Source organism: Dermacentor albipictus, chromosome 2 (assembly GCF_038994185.2).
Source record: "Dermacentor albipictus isolate Rhodes 1998 colony chromosome 2, USDA_Dalb.pri_finalv2, whole genome shotgun sequence".
Classification (NCBI taxonomy): Eukaryota; Metazoa; Arthropoda; class Arachnida; order Ixodida; family Ixodidae; genus Dermacentor; species Dermacentor albipictus.
In genome coordinates, this window is record NC_091822.1 from 189,323,320 (window position 1) to 189,339,800 (window position 16,481).

The following is a 16,481-nucleotide window of genomic DNA, read 5'->3' on the forward strand; positions in this document are numbered from 1 at the left end:
GTTTGTAAATTAGTTATTTTGCTAAAATTTCTGCCACATGGTTGCCATATTTTGTGGGCTTGCATTCAGTGGGCTACAATATATCTATTAAGGGTCAGATAAAAGATGTGCTTGCTGTACATCATTCCTTACTCTTTTAAACTATCTAAACATGCCTTACAAATAATGTTTTATTGTACCATTTATTTTCCATTGTGGCCTTACACAATGGAAGTGAAATGTTAATTATTGTAGAAACTAATTGACCTACAACAAAACTAATTACATATTTGAAATCAGCACAACAACCTTAATAACATTGGAAAGTTTCATTAATATTGATGAAAAAGATTAACATTATTTAAATAGCAGTGTCGCCCCTTAAGGCGATTCTACTGTAACTGCAATATAAATTATTATTCCAGAGTATTTGTGTGTACTGTTGCTGTGACTTAGTAGCTGTGGCATTCTGCTCTTGTGCACAAGGTTGCAGATTTGATCCCCAGTTGTGATGGCTGCTTTTTGATGAGGGCAAAAGGCAAGAACACTTGTGTACTTAGACTTATGTGCTTGTTAGAGAACTACAGCTGGTAAAAACTAATTCATAGCTGTCGACTGTGCTGTCTTTCATGGTGTGTTGCTTTAGGACATAAAACCTGCGAATTGATCAGTCAAGAATTCGTATTTGCACACAACCATTCATGTTTATTTTAAAGGGGTCCGGAAACGCTCTTTGGGCTTTGTGAAAAAACACAGTCTGCGGATAGCATAAGCTGCTGTGAACAGCTCAGCCAAATTTTGCAGTTGTGCATGACACACGGAGTTCATAGGAGGGGCGCGAAGTCACCTTTTTCTCAAACACTACATTTCGACAGAAGCCCTCCTTATTCTTTTCGGGCGCTATATTTCATCATACAGCATATTCCCATACCTGGCTGCTATTAGCCAATAGCTTACGTCAGTAAAGGTGTTTGGATCACTGCGATTCTTCCTGATATTGCTGTGTATACGAGGGTGAATAGGAAAGTCTTTGCCCCTGTTCTTTATTAGCCAAAGTGACGTACGTGCAGATAATTACAAATATACGTACTATTCTACATACCTTACACTATTTTTCCACATAGTCCCCGTACCAGTTCAGACATTTGTCTCATGCAGCACTAAATTTGAGGCCCCTGTGGTAGAATTCATCCGGCTGACTGTAGAACCACTATTGGACTGCTGTCTTGGCTTCGTCGTTGCACATGAATTATTGTCGTGCCAAAAACTTCTTCAGCGGTCTGAAAACATGGAAATCACTAGGGGCGAGATCCGGACTGTATGGTGGGTGGTCCAGACTCTCCTAGTGAAATGACCAGAGTTTGTTAACGGTCAGCGACGCATGCGGCCTCCCCGAACACTCATTGTCAAGCAAGACTTCATGGCCTTTTGCGAACTCGCAAAACCACCACCTCACACTTCTCAAAGCGAGACACCTTTCCCCGAGCGTGGGCTGCATTTCCCTATGGATTTCTATGGCCGTCTGTCCCTTGCTCCATAGAACATAAATCACACTTAGTTGCTTGTACACCGTATGAAGCACAACCATCATCTTCAACAACTGACAGCAGCGCCTTGCTACGGAGGGAGCTACCGGCAGATATGGCCGGGCCGGTCCAAGAAAGATCTATCACTGGGACTGGATATGTTGACCTCTCATTTTACAGCCATAATATGGCTAAAAAAATTGGGGCTAGGACCTTCCAATTCACCCTCATATTTATTGATGCAGTTTACTACGTATACCGAAGTAAGTGAAAATCTGCGTTTGAATTTTGATAAGAATTGCATACTTCCCGAAGAAGTCGATTACCATTTGCTTATGCAAGGCCGACGCCGCCCTCGTTGGAAATAAACTGTGACTAGACTGCTTATTGATGTCGTAGCCATTGGGGCTCACTAATTTCAACTCTCAACTAGCCTCGAACCAGGCAGAACTTAAGGTCAGACCTCACACACGCTTGCCAGCGCATTCTCACTCCTGGCTAGATGCTTTGGCAGACTTTGCTTCATATTGAACTATTGAACCATCCGTGGGTCAATGACGCTGGTGCAGGACAAAGCCAGTCAGCACCACATAGCTGAGCCAGGCAGGAACATATGTGTGCAAGCACGCATTCAAGCCCTGTCTTGCTTAAAGCAAACGCTGCGCACATGAACTACAGTTGCATGTTGTAGCTGTGGTCTGCTTTCAGCTTAGATGCCACGGCTGCTGCAGGTTGCCGCAACCACTCCACTCACTGAGTGTACTGTGGCCCACTGAGGACAACTGTGTTTGCAAAGCGTGTCAAAGATGCCAAAATCAGAAATAGTGGCATCTACATGAACATTCAAAATTAAATTTGAGCTGCCTGCAATGGTATCGTTGAGTAGATGGAGGGTTATGAGCACGCCCTGCTCCACTGTAGCCTTCGCATTGCAAGGCATTGAAAAAGGAGCGGGGGCAGCATGAAGGGGATCAAGGTGGCCTCTGATTGCCAATAACTCCATTTCTGCGGAAAGCATTGAAGTACTTTTTGTGGCAGAGCATTTATGAAATAGTCTATTTTTACTTCAAATGCATTGCTCGACTTTGATAAAAAGTGGTTCAGCGCCCTTTTAATGTGAGACGCTTCACTTAAATTGTGGTGCGAATGTTTTACTGTGGCTGTACCCTACGCATCTATAAAATTTGTCCAAACTGTTTCCGGGACCCTTTAATTACCATCCTACTTCTGTCAAATCAGAAAACTATAAGTTTTGAAAGAATGCTTTACTTAAGCTCATTAATTATTTCCTTTTTAATGCCCCCTTATGTAGCAACATGGTCATGGGCAACTTTATCTACTGTTACAAATTTTTGTCCCTCAGAATTGTCGATCAGCTTCAAATAGCGCCAACTCCCCCCTCAATGTTGGCATTGACAGGAGCAGCAATAAAGCGAGAAAAGTCCTCAACAATCACTGTTGCAAATAAACCCCATAATCATTTGGGTGCTAGAGCACAGTCGATCTCTGTTCAAGTTGCTAGGAGATCGAAATTCGGTGCGTGCCGTTACCATACTTCTGTTTTCTTGTATCAACAGCATGACAATTGTTGAAGTACACACTGATCAGGTAGCACACAAGCGAACCTGCGTGCAGCAATGTGTTACAAGCTTTTTTGGTCACATGTATAATAAGACACTTATTTTCTGGCAGCTGTTATTTTGGACTCTCGACTATGTATTCGGAGTTTTACGTCGTCCCTGCTGGATCCAAATTAAATTATGCGGTTTTACAGGCCAAAACCACTTCCTGATTATGAGGCACACCGTAGTGGGAAACTCCGGAAATTTCGACCAGCTGGCGTTCTTTAACGTGCACCTAAATCTAAGTACACGGGTGTTTTTTTTTTTCGCATTTCGCCCCCGTCGAGATGCAGCCGCCGTGACCGGGATTCGATCCCATGACCTCGTGCTCAGCAGCCCAACACCATAGCTACTGAGCAACCATGGCAGGTTGCTGGTTCCAAATTATCAATCGGCAACTATATGGACTTTCATGTTGCCGTATGCAGACTGAATACTTGCACTGCTGTGCATGCAAGAAAGGATTTAGTGCATGGCTACACAATTGGCTCTGCTAGACGTATTGCTTGGTAGTTATGCTACAGTCGAATCTCAATAATTCGTACTTGAAGGGGCTTGAAATTTGTTCGAATTAAATGAAGGACTTGTTCTTGTATTCAGGATCTGTCTTGTCGTACAAAATTGCATATGGGGCACTGTCTCCAACAACCTTTCCATCGAGGCGTTTCGGTTTAAACACATCATTGTTAGAAATAAAAATAATAATAAAGAAAACTAAACAAGCGTGAATGAGACCAATCAAGCCAACCAAAACAAACACGAGTGAGAGCTGATGCAACCAGATGATAGTGCGAAACAAGTGGTCCGGCTGAACTAGATGCGAGTACAAATAGAGTGGTCAGGCGGATCCACATGATACTAGTTTCCCGTGCTTACGTCACTGTAGGGGCCACTCTTAACGGCCTCTTCTGCTCACGGCTCGCCACCAAAAATCGGCACAGGACCAATCCCTCCCGCAGTGCACGTTTTGCCGCTAGTGTGGCTGGGACATTCAGGCACGACGCAGAAATGGCGACCTTGCCATTTGAGAAAAGGTGAAATTGCTACTGCGTTTTCTTTTCTTTTCTCTTTTTTTTTCACACTGCGTTGAGGTGTCTCCCCTAAACCTTTCGTCTATGGCAGGGTCAGAGCAATAGTGGTCAGAGACGCTGCCACATGATATGGTATGCTGCTGAGAGCATTGTCAGAGCGCGGTATGTTTGAATTAGCCATCGCAAATGCTTGCACGTTCTAATTGCTGGGCGTTTTCGCCTATTGGGGTATAAATAACTTTGACGGGACCATGGCGTCAGTTCGAATAAAACAAAAGTTCGAATTAAGTGTGTTCAAATTAACGAGATTCGACTGTAATATGTTGGCCAATGTCCAGTGAGCATTGGATGTTGTGTTCCCATTATTTCCTTTTCCAACCTTCTGCCATTCAAACTCTTCTGTGCAGAAATTCTCCAACAAGTCAGACATGTGGAGCTTTGGCATTCTGCTGTGGGAGATCTACTCCTTCGGCCGGGTACCCTACCCTCGAATTGTGAGTTGCTGCAGTCAGTTTTTTCTCTCTCTTTCTCATGATAACAAGAGATGGGTGTAGAAATTTTTTGCACCTCTCTTCCTGTACATCTTGAGGTCATTGAACTTGCATGAGGAGCTGTGACCAAGTAACTTGTGTTTTCTTGCGTCTATTTGACTTCTTAGTCTTTCACATCCCTTTTCTCTGTATATATACCTTTGTTCTCATTCCCTCCAGCACAGGCATCCACTAAGGCCTCGCTCATTGCTTCATTGTTGCTTTGGGACGTTAAACCCTAGGAATCAATCAATCAGCAATATCTGTGGGCTTATTTGCAATGTAAACTGAACACAGTGAGTCTGTTGATGCCCTGAAAGCATGCTGTAATCATCAGGCACAAAAAGCAAATGAAGACGGTCATGGCATATAGTGCAATAGCAGGCTTGTGATAGCCAAGGGGAAGAGTGCTGCAGTGACGTGTTGTGTGTTGTGCATGCTTGCAGCCCCTGGCAGATGTGGTGCGTCACGTGAGCAAGGGCTACCGCATGGAATCGCCTGAGGGCTGTCCTAGTGAAGTGTACGAGCTCATGCGTGCTGCCTGGCAGGAGGAACCTCAGGAGAGACCCACCTTTGCGCAGGTACCATACGCACAGTAAATTAAAAGGCCACTGGAATGAAGAGATTAACAGATGCAAGTAATATTGAGACCATGGGACGTACTCTACGACTATCGCCTTCATGTGGCGTGTAGCTTAACCAGCCAATCACCTCATCTGATTTTGCTATACCAGCCAATCAGTGCACGCCTGATGGCAGTACTATCACCGAAAGCAATTGTTGCAAAATACGTCCCCATATGATATCATAAATGAGTGAACACAGTGAAATAAATATACAGTTGGCATACTGTGGGATGTGTGAAAGAGCTGAGTAGTGTCATATTTTCAATATTGCTGCTTCAGCGTCAATATTCTGAATCTGAGTATTGGCTTGTGTGGAAGCACACAGCCAAATTGTAAAGTATGCTGTGCTTTCTACAGAGTTTGAATGGAATCAAGTGAACTATGTTTTTTCGTAGAGATGCTTTCTATTGCATTGTGGTGGTTGAATTATTAACCCCTTCAGGTGCCAATTAACTCGGTCCATTGAAATTTAACTAGTTTCGCTATATCTCTTGTGTCTTCAAAATCATGAAACCTGTACAGCTGCAGAATGGAATAAGAATTTTAAATTCAGTGACTTTTGTGAAGTTTACAAAATGTGGAGTCTACATGAGAACTCTACAAGAACATCGGAAATGAAATAAATTATAAAGTCTAGCGTAATTGGAAAGCACCTACATCTAACCACTTGAAGATACGGCTGCTCTAATACGTTGTTAAAGACTGTAAAAGTACTGACACCGAGAGCCAGCACCCAGCCCTTTACCTTCCAACTAGTTTTGCTAAAACATTTTGCATATTATTCAAACTTGCAGCACAGGTCCAGTCAGAAGTGTTTAAAGATGTGTGCGACATATCTTAAATACAGTCAATTACTTGTTTTCTGGACGCCTAATTTTTCTAACAGACGTGCCTGATAATGTATAAGCATGTCTGAAATTTCAGGCGCAAAAACCCTTTGCCATCTGATTTTCCGGACTTTTCGCCATGACTGCGGGTCTGAAACAGCATTATCAAAGCCACCACCACCACCATTTTGATTATCGCACGGCCTGCTGGTCTGCAGGTCTGCTGGCAGCCGTAGCAACCACTGTGGCGACGCTAAACCAACCTGCTTCGACATTCAGTACCAAGCTTCTTGCGGTTCGGTGCCGTGCGTTTCATTGAAAGAATTAGCTGCTATCAGCAATGGTACTGGATCCACCTTTGTAATCCTGGCCAATGGCTTTGGAGCTCGGAAAGCATGATGCATTGCGTAATTCCAATTCCAAAAAGTCACCTTCGCCACAGTAAAGCAGTGTTACATGGTCAAGCATATGCTAAGTATTGCAGTAAAGCATACCACGAGTTGGAAGGGACAATTGGCATGAGACATAGTATGTATTCCTTAATTATATGCGCATGCAGCCGTCGTCTCCTGTCACAGTACAAGCACCGGTATGCCTAATAAGTGTACTGGCAGGCCTTCAGAGCTATTTCGGATGTGCCTGCGGCAATTTGAGTCCTTGTGAGCAGCAAAAGGCGTGCATTCATTATTTCGGATGTTTTCGCGGCCCCCTAGGGAGTCCGAAAAATCAGAAGTTGACTGTTTTAATGTGTTCATCAACACTATTGCTTTTGAGGCACTATAGTCGACACTTGATACAATGGACCATGATAATCCAGCGAGAAAGGTCCATTATATCTGAAGTCCTACCCACCATGGTTGCCTGTTGGCTGTGGTGTTGGGCTGCTAAGCACGAGGGCACGGGATTTAATCCAGGCCACAGTGGCCGCATTTCAGCCACATTTTTATGGGGGCGAAATGCGAAAACACCTGTGTACTTAGATTTAGGTGCATGTTAAAGAACCTGAGGTGATCCAAATTTCCGAAGTCCCCCTCGCGTGCCTCATAATGAGATTGTGGTTTTGGCACGTAAAACCCCATAATTTAATTTTATTATATCTGATTTCCGTTATATCCAAATTAAGGACGTGGAATGGAAACTTTACCACAGTCTGACCCATAAGCGAACTCAAAAATTGTAAGAACATTGAAATAAACTAAATAAACAGTTTGTACGGTGATCGTACAATCACACGGCATGGTATCTTCCTGTTTGCCATTTTTCGGTTGCTGGTTGCTGACAAATGGAAGTTTTTCGGCACTAAGGCATATTGCCACGTGCCTTTCGGGCTTTGGTTCTGTGCCGGTGGCTTTCGAATGACGGGTATTAGTGCATGCAACCACTCACACAAACCTACTGTGATAGCGTCTTATCAACGATGGGCCCATCGTATCAGCCAGGGCAACTCGTGCTATTTCTCACGATAGTTCTACGCACGTTCCTTCACAGCCTATAAATACTGCCTGCACATGGGTAATGCTCATTCTTTGTCAATTGCTTTCCATGTGTGCATATGTTGCTGCTACTGGGCTAGTTGCTTTTGGTTATGCAGGGCCCAAGTTCGCCTCAATAAGTGTTTGTCTTGCTGCATGCTCGTCTTCTCTAATTACCGGTGTGTAGCACCACTCGGGACAATATGCACCCGCACAATGGCAAGATTAATGGTCGGCACAATGGTAGGGAGCCAGCTGGCCAGCACTGGCGTGCCAACTGCCTGGCCCGAGCACATCGCCTCCACCAATAACACAAACAATGCCTACCGTTTGTCCCTCACACAAATCAGGGGTTGCTAGTATAAACCGATGTCTTAATTTTATTTTTGGCAACATGCGACGACCACTGTAAAATCTATAGCACGAACAAAAGCTGCTGTACTTGGCAAGTTCGACTAGGAGCCTGCATCTAGCCGCCACTGCACTGCATGCAAGACTGCTCGACTGCAACACGTGCCTTGCGCTCTGGACGCCGCAAATAGCAGCATATCTTTTCTCTTTTTTTTTTTTCATGAATTGATGCCATGAGAAATGGTTTCCTCAAAAGGGTGCATTTTATGATAGTTGGCGGTTCTTGAACGTCGTATGCGACTGCTTTAGAAGCATAAATTGGTGGGCTAGTTCGTTCATGTTTTGAACTAAAAGGGAACCAGGAAAAGCCAATATGCAGGACCAGAAGGAGGCACACACATACATAATTGTCGGTTTCATGCTTCGATACTTCCATGCTACTGCTTCGCTTCGAAGCTAGTTAGGCCTAGTGGCAGCCTCGGTTCTTGTTCAGCATTGTGCCGGTAGTGATGGTCTGCTTGCATGGTCGACATGAAAACTTTTCGCCAGTGGGGCCTTGCGTGGCACGCTGTTGCACGAAGCTTGCCGCTAGCGTATTCATTCGTTAAAAAAAAAACAGCATTTTTGCAAATTCCGCAAGTGACCAAAAAAAGTTGCATGCAGTGCACTGCTGCACGCGTTCACATACCACTACAGCAAAGTACGTTGTATTTTACACCATGCAAACAAAGTTTACCTGAACTTTTGTCTTTTGTAGCCGACAGTCCCTTATAGCCGGGTCTGCTAAAAGTAGAATTGGTTACATTGCAGACCAAACTAAGTGAGATGAGTATTCTGTTATATCCGAAAGTACCGTATTTACTCGCATAATGATCGCACTTGCGTAATGATCGCACCCCTGAATTTTGTTGTCAAAATTCCATTTTTTAAAATTTCCCGTGTAATGATTGCATCCCGAACTTGCCGCAGCGATATGTCGTGTGCCAAGTATAGCTAATAGTGATTGCGCTTACCATCTGTCGAATGCTATGCGAACGACTCTTGAAGACAAACCAAGCGGTCTGCACGCACCATTCTTAAGCAGATGCCCCATTTCATCCCTTTCATCACCCATCAGTTTCTGTCCCCTCAAAGTGGACATGGCTACGTTATTGCTGCAAACTTGCCGATATTAACGATATTATTCAGTACTGATTCGGAAGAAACTGTTTCAATGCATGTAATGTACTCGTGAGAAGAAAAAAAAATCACGTTTGGCACGTTCGGCTTACACCGCCGGCCACCATTTTTGTTTTGGTGTCCCACACTACATACAGCGGCCGCCGCCTATTTGTTGACCTGTTGTCATCCCGCAGCAAACCGAGATGAAAAAAATATTTTTTTCTTTTTGCGGGAAATTTGACCTGCGTAATGATCGCACCCCCAAATTTGCGTCAATTTTTTTTACAAGAAAGTGCGATCATTATGTGAGTAAATACGATATGTTGTACATATGTGGATCCATTGTAACACGTGTGGACTGTATCTTGGCATGCACAATTGTGCACACGGCACCTAAAGGCAGGGGTTTAATGGAAAACCATGTTTGATTGGTATACATCTTGGAAGCTGGTAGCTAGGTGCCCCTCAAGGAGTTATTTCCAGAGATTTTGTTTCCAGAGATTTTATTCCCAGTCATTTTGAACATGCAGAGCCAGACAACACCTGTGACAAGGTAATTTCGTGTCTTGCTGTGCAGGTGCTACGCAAGCTGCAGGGTTTGAAACTTGAAGCTCAGAATGCCATCTGACAGCATCCCACAAACAACGTCCCAGGGATGGCGACGTCTTCTCACTCAGCAGACGCCTGTGCACAACTCCCGTCTTCTAGTAGGCAGGACCAGACAGCTGAGAAGCACCACTCTCTCGCCAGTGAATTGACTTTTGAACAGATGCAAGGACTGAAATGCAGTATATCGGCCGCTCCTGTTGTCGGTGTTGCAGCTGTAAGCAGCACTGTGGTGGAGTACGCTGCAGTGAATGCCGAACAAAGTATACCTGAGGATTCAAGTGGCACACTCCTCTTGAGTGCAGAAATGCCTATTCTGGATGCGTGTCTGCAAGAAAGAACTCTGCTGCAAGAGTCAGTCGGTGGCGGGGTAGAAACTGGGCCCGCCAAGACGGCTGCACCCTGTAAGGTGCGGAGTGGTGGCAGTGGTGCTTTGAGCACTACACAGAAGCCATCATCGAGCAGCCTAGGAGAGCACCGGACGCGAGTCTCCGTGGCAGGTGCGTTTGCACTCTTGGTGACAGCCTACCTTCAGACCCAGATCCCTCCATAGGGGATGCTCAGTGCCACTCTTGTATAAGTCTGGATCACGCCGGGCAACTGTTCTGCTTTGAGGTTTCGTTTTTCTGTCGTGGTTTTTTTGTTTTTGCTTTCTTATCCTGTGACACCTGCTTGCTCTTGGGCAGGAGTAGCCATCTTATTTCTATTTTATCAATTTGAGTGATACTCAGTTCCGATAGAGGAGTTTGTGGACGCGTTGCCTTTTGCTGAGATCTCTGTAGAGAACTCTCTTCTGCTTCACTTCTGCCGAACATGCGCTTTAGTACACGCAAAGTGTGTATTGCTCAGAGAAACGTGATATTGTTCAGCGTGGAGTAACTGTACCAATTTCTAAAGCCCACCCAAAATTTAAAGGCACGTGATAGACTGGCTTCTTTACAAATTATAGTCAGCGCAACATGACCAGATGTTAGAATAAGAAGTATGCATATCTTCTTGTACCAGCCACAATTAACTTCTTTTTTATGCCGGTCTATATGTGTAATATTACTGCCAACAATTTTCCTCTGCTATTGTGAAGCAGCATCCTTGAAGCTCTGGTATTCTTTTTTTTTATTAAGTGTCATGTGATGTGAAAGCTTCTGTTCTTTGGTATCATGTGCATTGCTAAAGTAAATAGCTGGTAAGTACTGTAGCATGACGAGTTGCAATGTGTCCATTCTAAAGGAATAATACTTTCAAAAAAAGAGTTCGCTGTTACCTACCTCTGTCCTTGCGTTCTTACTTCTACACAAAGTTCAGATTTATCACCCCCATTCTCTTCATGAAATTGTTAAGGTCTATATGATGAGAGCAGGCATGGCATTGTTTGCCATGTATATTTTCTCTCCTTTGCAACTTTCAGCTCGCACACACTTTAACTTCCATGTAAGCAAAAACAAATGTCAGCCTTTTTTGTGGTTGCATGTTTGTTTGGCTCAGCAGACACATTAGGATGAATGCAGAGTGCTGTCCAATTGTTGCTATTTCTGTAGGCGTCTATGCAGAAACTTGGTGTGAAAGCTTTTTCATGATTGGGTGTTCCATTTTCTCCATTCCGAGCTGTGCCAAAGTGAACAGCAGTTGTGCTTGATGAAGGAGACTTGCAAATCACTTTTGTGATGTTGGTGCACAATGCACCCTGTGCAAAAGTTGCAGATCTCTGTGCAAATTGCACAGCTAAGGAAGCTCTGTGATGCTACAAAAAGCCCATATTAGCTAACCTAACAAATGGCCACCACAACCACTAGATAATTTCTGTATCTTCATGCTGCACTCTATAAACTTTCTGCTGTGTGACATGGCAAATTCTTGTCTGCCATCTGTAGATCTTGAATGAGTCATATCTTGTTTAATGAGGGCCAGGATAATTTAAGTTTTACTCTAATTATTTTCCTTTTCACTGTTTGTCAGTAGCTCAAACTAAGTTTGACCTATTATATCACCAGGATCGGCCACTTGTGAGCTGTAGATGATAACAAAGGAACAGAACCGAGTGAAAGAAATAACTAATTTTTACCCTGCATACAATACGAAAGCCTCCTTGTGTTTTTTTTGTATTTTTTTCTTTTTACAGTAGTACATCACTGCTAAAAGTTTCGCTGAAAGTGAACAGAACTGCTCTATTTCTTACTGTGTGATAAGCCTGTCTTAGGTATGAGAAATGTGGCCAAGTTATTCTGAAAATGCCAAAAATCATTCCTTCCCTAGTGGTGCATTATCCATTTACAGTGTAGCAAGGGGCATAATTTGGGAGCTTTTTAAACATTTTGCTCTTTTTTGTGCCAACCAGTTTTTGGCCTATGCGCAAGACTGGTGTTTGCGGTACCTGGTTGTCTGTAACGCCTAGCTGTGGCTTTATGCCCCATCTTTCAGTTGCTTGCACTGCTTTTGTGTCTTGCCATGCTGCTCTTCGTGTAGGCCACTCTTGCTTCTTCTTGCAGTTGCCGCCATTCTTGACTGTCAGTGCTGAAGTTTTCTAAGCTGCCTGACCAGTGAGGTATGGCCAGTGTACAAGCAGCAATGTTATCGTGAAGCAATGTTTGTCCCACAATGCGCCACAGCAAAGATATTCGTGTTATTCACCACCTGGCGTTTTCAAGATGGCACTATCGCCTGACTGCAGTGCCGTTTTTTGCTTATATTAGTATGTTCTGTGGCCTGTTTGATTTAAAAGGGTGCTAAAGGTGACATTGAGTCTAACTATAGTGACAGATGGCATTCCTGAAAACTCATTGTTTTTTTTATTAGTTTGTTTTTTTAAGAGAAGGGTAGTCAGTTCAAAATGGCATGTCTCTCTCTGTTTTCACTGTCCTTGAATTATGAAGATACCACATTCATGGCCACATGATTGTTGGCGCTGTGCAGAAACTGCTGTCATATCGTGCACTGTCGCCCTTTTGAGTTGAAAACAGATACTGTGGAGTGTTTTTCTATGACAGACCAGCAATCGTGGCTTAGTTGCACTTCTTCATATTACAATGCATTGTGACTTGCCTCTTTATTGTCCACCATCAATGACTATTCTTCGTGCATCATCAGCTTAGCTTGACATACTTTTTGCCTTCAGCGTCCCTTAATGAAAAAGCATTCCCAGGCTTAGTGACATGCAGGTTATTGCGTGCGCACAATTTTTACATAAGGAGTACACAGCCTTGCCAAGTTTAGTAAAGTGTTGTTTCTGTCTGCCACAAAGGAAACAGATCAAGTACACATTTTCCTGCCCATAGGTTTCATTAGGATGACTCAATGGTTGTTTAAAGGCTTGTTTCGACAAGGCCATTCTCTTGCTTATAATGCTGCAAGCAATCCTTTGGTGGTTTTTTTGCCTTAGTGTACTCCGCATGGAGTAATGGAGTTCAGCATAGTAGGCATGGATGCAGGAACATAAACAAACAGGGGACGTACTTAAATGCTGTATCTTCAAACAGATGTGTACTGCCTTGGAGCTGGGCATCTCTTTCTTTTTCTTTACATTCTAAATTTTGGCAGTGGGAAAGTTCAATTGGAGGACTGTATCAGTTTTCCCAAAGTTAATTGAAGGCAGTGGTATAGAGCTAGGTGTTATCGATACTAAGGAAGATGTCAGCGAAAAGTTAAATAGCAAGTTTACTAGTAGCAGACATTGTAAAGAATTATTTTGTGCCTTTACACTTTACAAGTCAATTTATACGTTGCGCCCGTGTGGTACTTTTACAAATAATAGAGCAGAATTGAGATTTAAGCTAGCATTCTGATTTTATATTTGATGTGCACTCTTTTATGGTCACATTAGTAGCTTGAAAGAGTTTGTAGGGGTGCACCATTTGATAGTAATGCTAATGAATGTTGTAGTAGGTATATATTGATAACTGCAAATTTTATTCCTAGTTAGTTATTACCGCATCCAATTTTATGTTCTAAATTGTTTAATGACTCTGTTGTTTACATGCCTTTATAGGTTATTTTAACATAAGTATTGCATTGTTGAACATCATAAGATCTTTCTTTCCGTGATTAAGTGCTAGGTTTATAATAGCTTTGCTTTTACAACCTTTAAAATTAATTTTTAGCTGCTGCCTTTATACAAGCAGATCAGAAAACCCAGAGAAAAGCCTTCAGTAAAGGCGCATGGGCTTAAAGCAGCTCATAGTTTTCTGCTAATCATAATTAAACTATCAGACAAAGTAGTGACAGGCAGTGTTTTGAGGACCTGTCACTGTGCTATGAATGTAGAGCTGGGCATGCCAAGTTTCTGGCACTTGCAAATAAAGGCCGCTGCAGTCTTTTTACCAAGTTGGTCTGTTGCTGCACAGCTGTCATCATCCTTTGAGCAGCACTCTGCGCACCTCTTAAAGGAAATGCTGGTCATTGTTGTTTGTTGACAAGGCACTTGTTTTGGCAGCAGGTACTTTCAGAAAGTCCAGCATATGTGGCAGTTTTATTTGTGTGCTGATGTCGAGCTTCTCGGCAGAAATAATGTAATGATCTTGTTCTAGTTCTATTCAGTTTTGTGCTTCATCATTCGTCCAAACAGTGCCTCCCTTACATTATTGCCAGAATCGGCTGGTCCGAAGTGGTAGTCTGGTGATACGAGTCTACACTATGCTGGCCCTGCTCTTTCTGTTTGACCAAAGTGGAAGTTTCTTCAGTGCTTCATGGGCCTGGGGATATGGGGCATCTTTCTTCTTTTTCCTATTTCTGAAGCAACATAGTGTTGGCCTCAGTTCGTGCAGTTACAGTGTTGCATTGTTATTTATTTGAGGTATTTACTTGCAGCAGTGTTCTTGATATATGCCTAACCTGTCTTTTTGCTTCTGTGTTTGATCCCTCTATGCCAGCACAAAGAATCCTTTAAGTGCTGGCCTCCTTGTGGACAAAGCAGTGATCATATGCCATAAATAATCCCTTCACCAAGTGCATGACACTTTTCAACATCTGTGTGGTGTCTTCCCTACCATGATAACAGGACAGTTTTATATCATGAAAAAAACATTTTACAGCGTCAATATTTCAGTGAACTTCTACCACCAAAAATTTTTTTACTGCTATTAGCCTAGAGTGCGCTCTGGTACCGTTTTGGCTGAGAGAAAATATTTCTTTTGGACATGTCGTGATTGTGTATGACTGTGAATAACCAGCTTTAAAGGATACGCTCCTCATGGCTTAAAAGTGTGCATGAACCCAAAGTGACATTTTTAATGGATATTTTGTCTTTAAATCTATGACAATCACTGGAGTTGTGTTCTTGTGCTGTGTTTGGCTGTTGTCTGCCCATTTTCGTGTGTGTGCTGACTTGGCATACAGTGAGGGGGTAGTCTTTTTCTGCAGATTTGTTTAATGGGAAGAGTTTTGTCCAACTTGCTGTGCTGATAAGTACAGTGCCTTTGAGGAGCGCAAGGTGTATTTGTTTCGCACTTGAGTTGACTCTTTTGAAATTGATTTGCTGCTCAAGGAACTGGTGTGTGAGCCATGAGTGAGGCTGTTACATGCTCTTCGTGCAGTTGTGAACTTTTGATCTGGTCTTTAAACATGAGACATTAAAGGCTTTTCACTTCCTGCCATGATGCAGGCTTGTATACCCAGCTGGGAATATCACTTTGATATCACATGTGCTATTCCGCACATGTTCTTTCTGACCATGATAGTTCAAGGCTGTTAATGCAAAGCATTCTTTGTCACATTACTGCATTTTTGTGATAGCGATGGTCGACCAGCTGTCTCACATACTATCTTCAAGGAGTGTACGGTAGCGCAATTAAAAGACAGGACATAAGAAGACACACAGGGACACACACAGTGCTAACTCCCAATGATGTTTATTATCGAAAACCAGGTCATACTTATACACTCAGCCAACATGAGTCACAACCATGTGAACAGATAAACAATCAGAGCGAAACATTTTTTGTAAGTGATATGTTAAGCCATGCGCAAAAATTTCAGCTCTTTTTCAGAGAGTGCCAATGACTGTTTGCTGATGCATGAATCCCCTAGGGCATCAATCTGCTCGGCTTCTACTATAAGCCTAGTGAGTTCGCACTCATTTCTACCGGTAATGATTGTTGATTTGAAGAGAGGGGAGTGCTTATGTTGCTTACAATGAAGCGAGAGAAAGCCATCTGATACAAGTTTGTCGACTTTATTTTTGTGTTTGCGCAGTCAAGTATTAATGCATCTGCTCGACTGTCCGACGTAATATTTCCCACATGGTAAGGGTATACGACATATAATTGATGTCTTGCAATCTCTAAACTTCTTTCTGTGTTTAACTTGGCAGCTAGGAGCACTATATTTCTTTTCTGGTCTTGTTTTCCTGCACAGGCTGATTAGCTTGTTAGGTGCAGAAAAAACCACATCAGTGTTACTTTGGCGGGCAATTTTCTTTAGGTTGTGCGACAACCGGTGGATATAAGGTATCACTGTTGGTCTTTTTTTCTCTCTGTTACTATTTCCGTCCGCATGTTCAGAAGTCCCTGATTGCTGCACTTGCCTAAGTATTCCCTCTGCAACTGATGCCAGAACATGTTTGGGATAACCTTCTTCATGTAGCCGCATGGCCTGTTATGTGAATGCTTCGTCAGTGCAATGATGGCATGATTTAGTAAGTGCCTTAGCAAAACACATTTTCAATGTGTTTTACTAATGCAGCAATCAGGGACTTCAGAGTGAAGCAATCAAGCAAGTGAGCAATCAGACTGAAGGACAGGTGACCTGTCCTTCACTTGTGTA

General features: G+C 43.0%; 1 protein-coding gene across 5 annotated transcripts in view; it reads left to right on the forward strand.

The window, feature by feature from the left end:
• Positions 1 to 15,334, forward strand: part of LOC135919645 (tyrosine-protein kinase CSK-like) — a 72,119-nt gene extending 56,785 nt beyond the window's left edge. For 4 of the 5 annotated variants that reach the window (XM_065453524.2, XM_065453520.2, XM_065453522.2 and 1 more), the window contains exons 11-13: positions 4,566 to 4,652; positions 5,135 to 5,269; positions 9,703 to 15,334. In XM_065453524.2, the coding sequence (XP_065309596.1) occupies positions 4,566 to 4,652; positions 5,135 to 5,269; positions 9,703 to 9,753 (273 nt within the window). In that variant the 3' untranslated portion in view covers positions 9,754 to 15,334. The remainder of the gene's footprint in view (positions 1 to 4,565; positions 4,653 to 5,134; positions 5,270 to 9,702) is intronic. The other variant, XR_010570022.2, reaches the window with a different exon arrangement.
• The last annotated feature ends 1,147 nt before the right edge of the window (positions 15,335 to 16,481 follow it).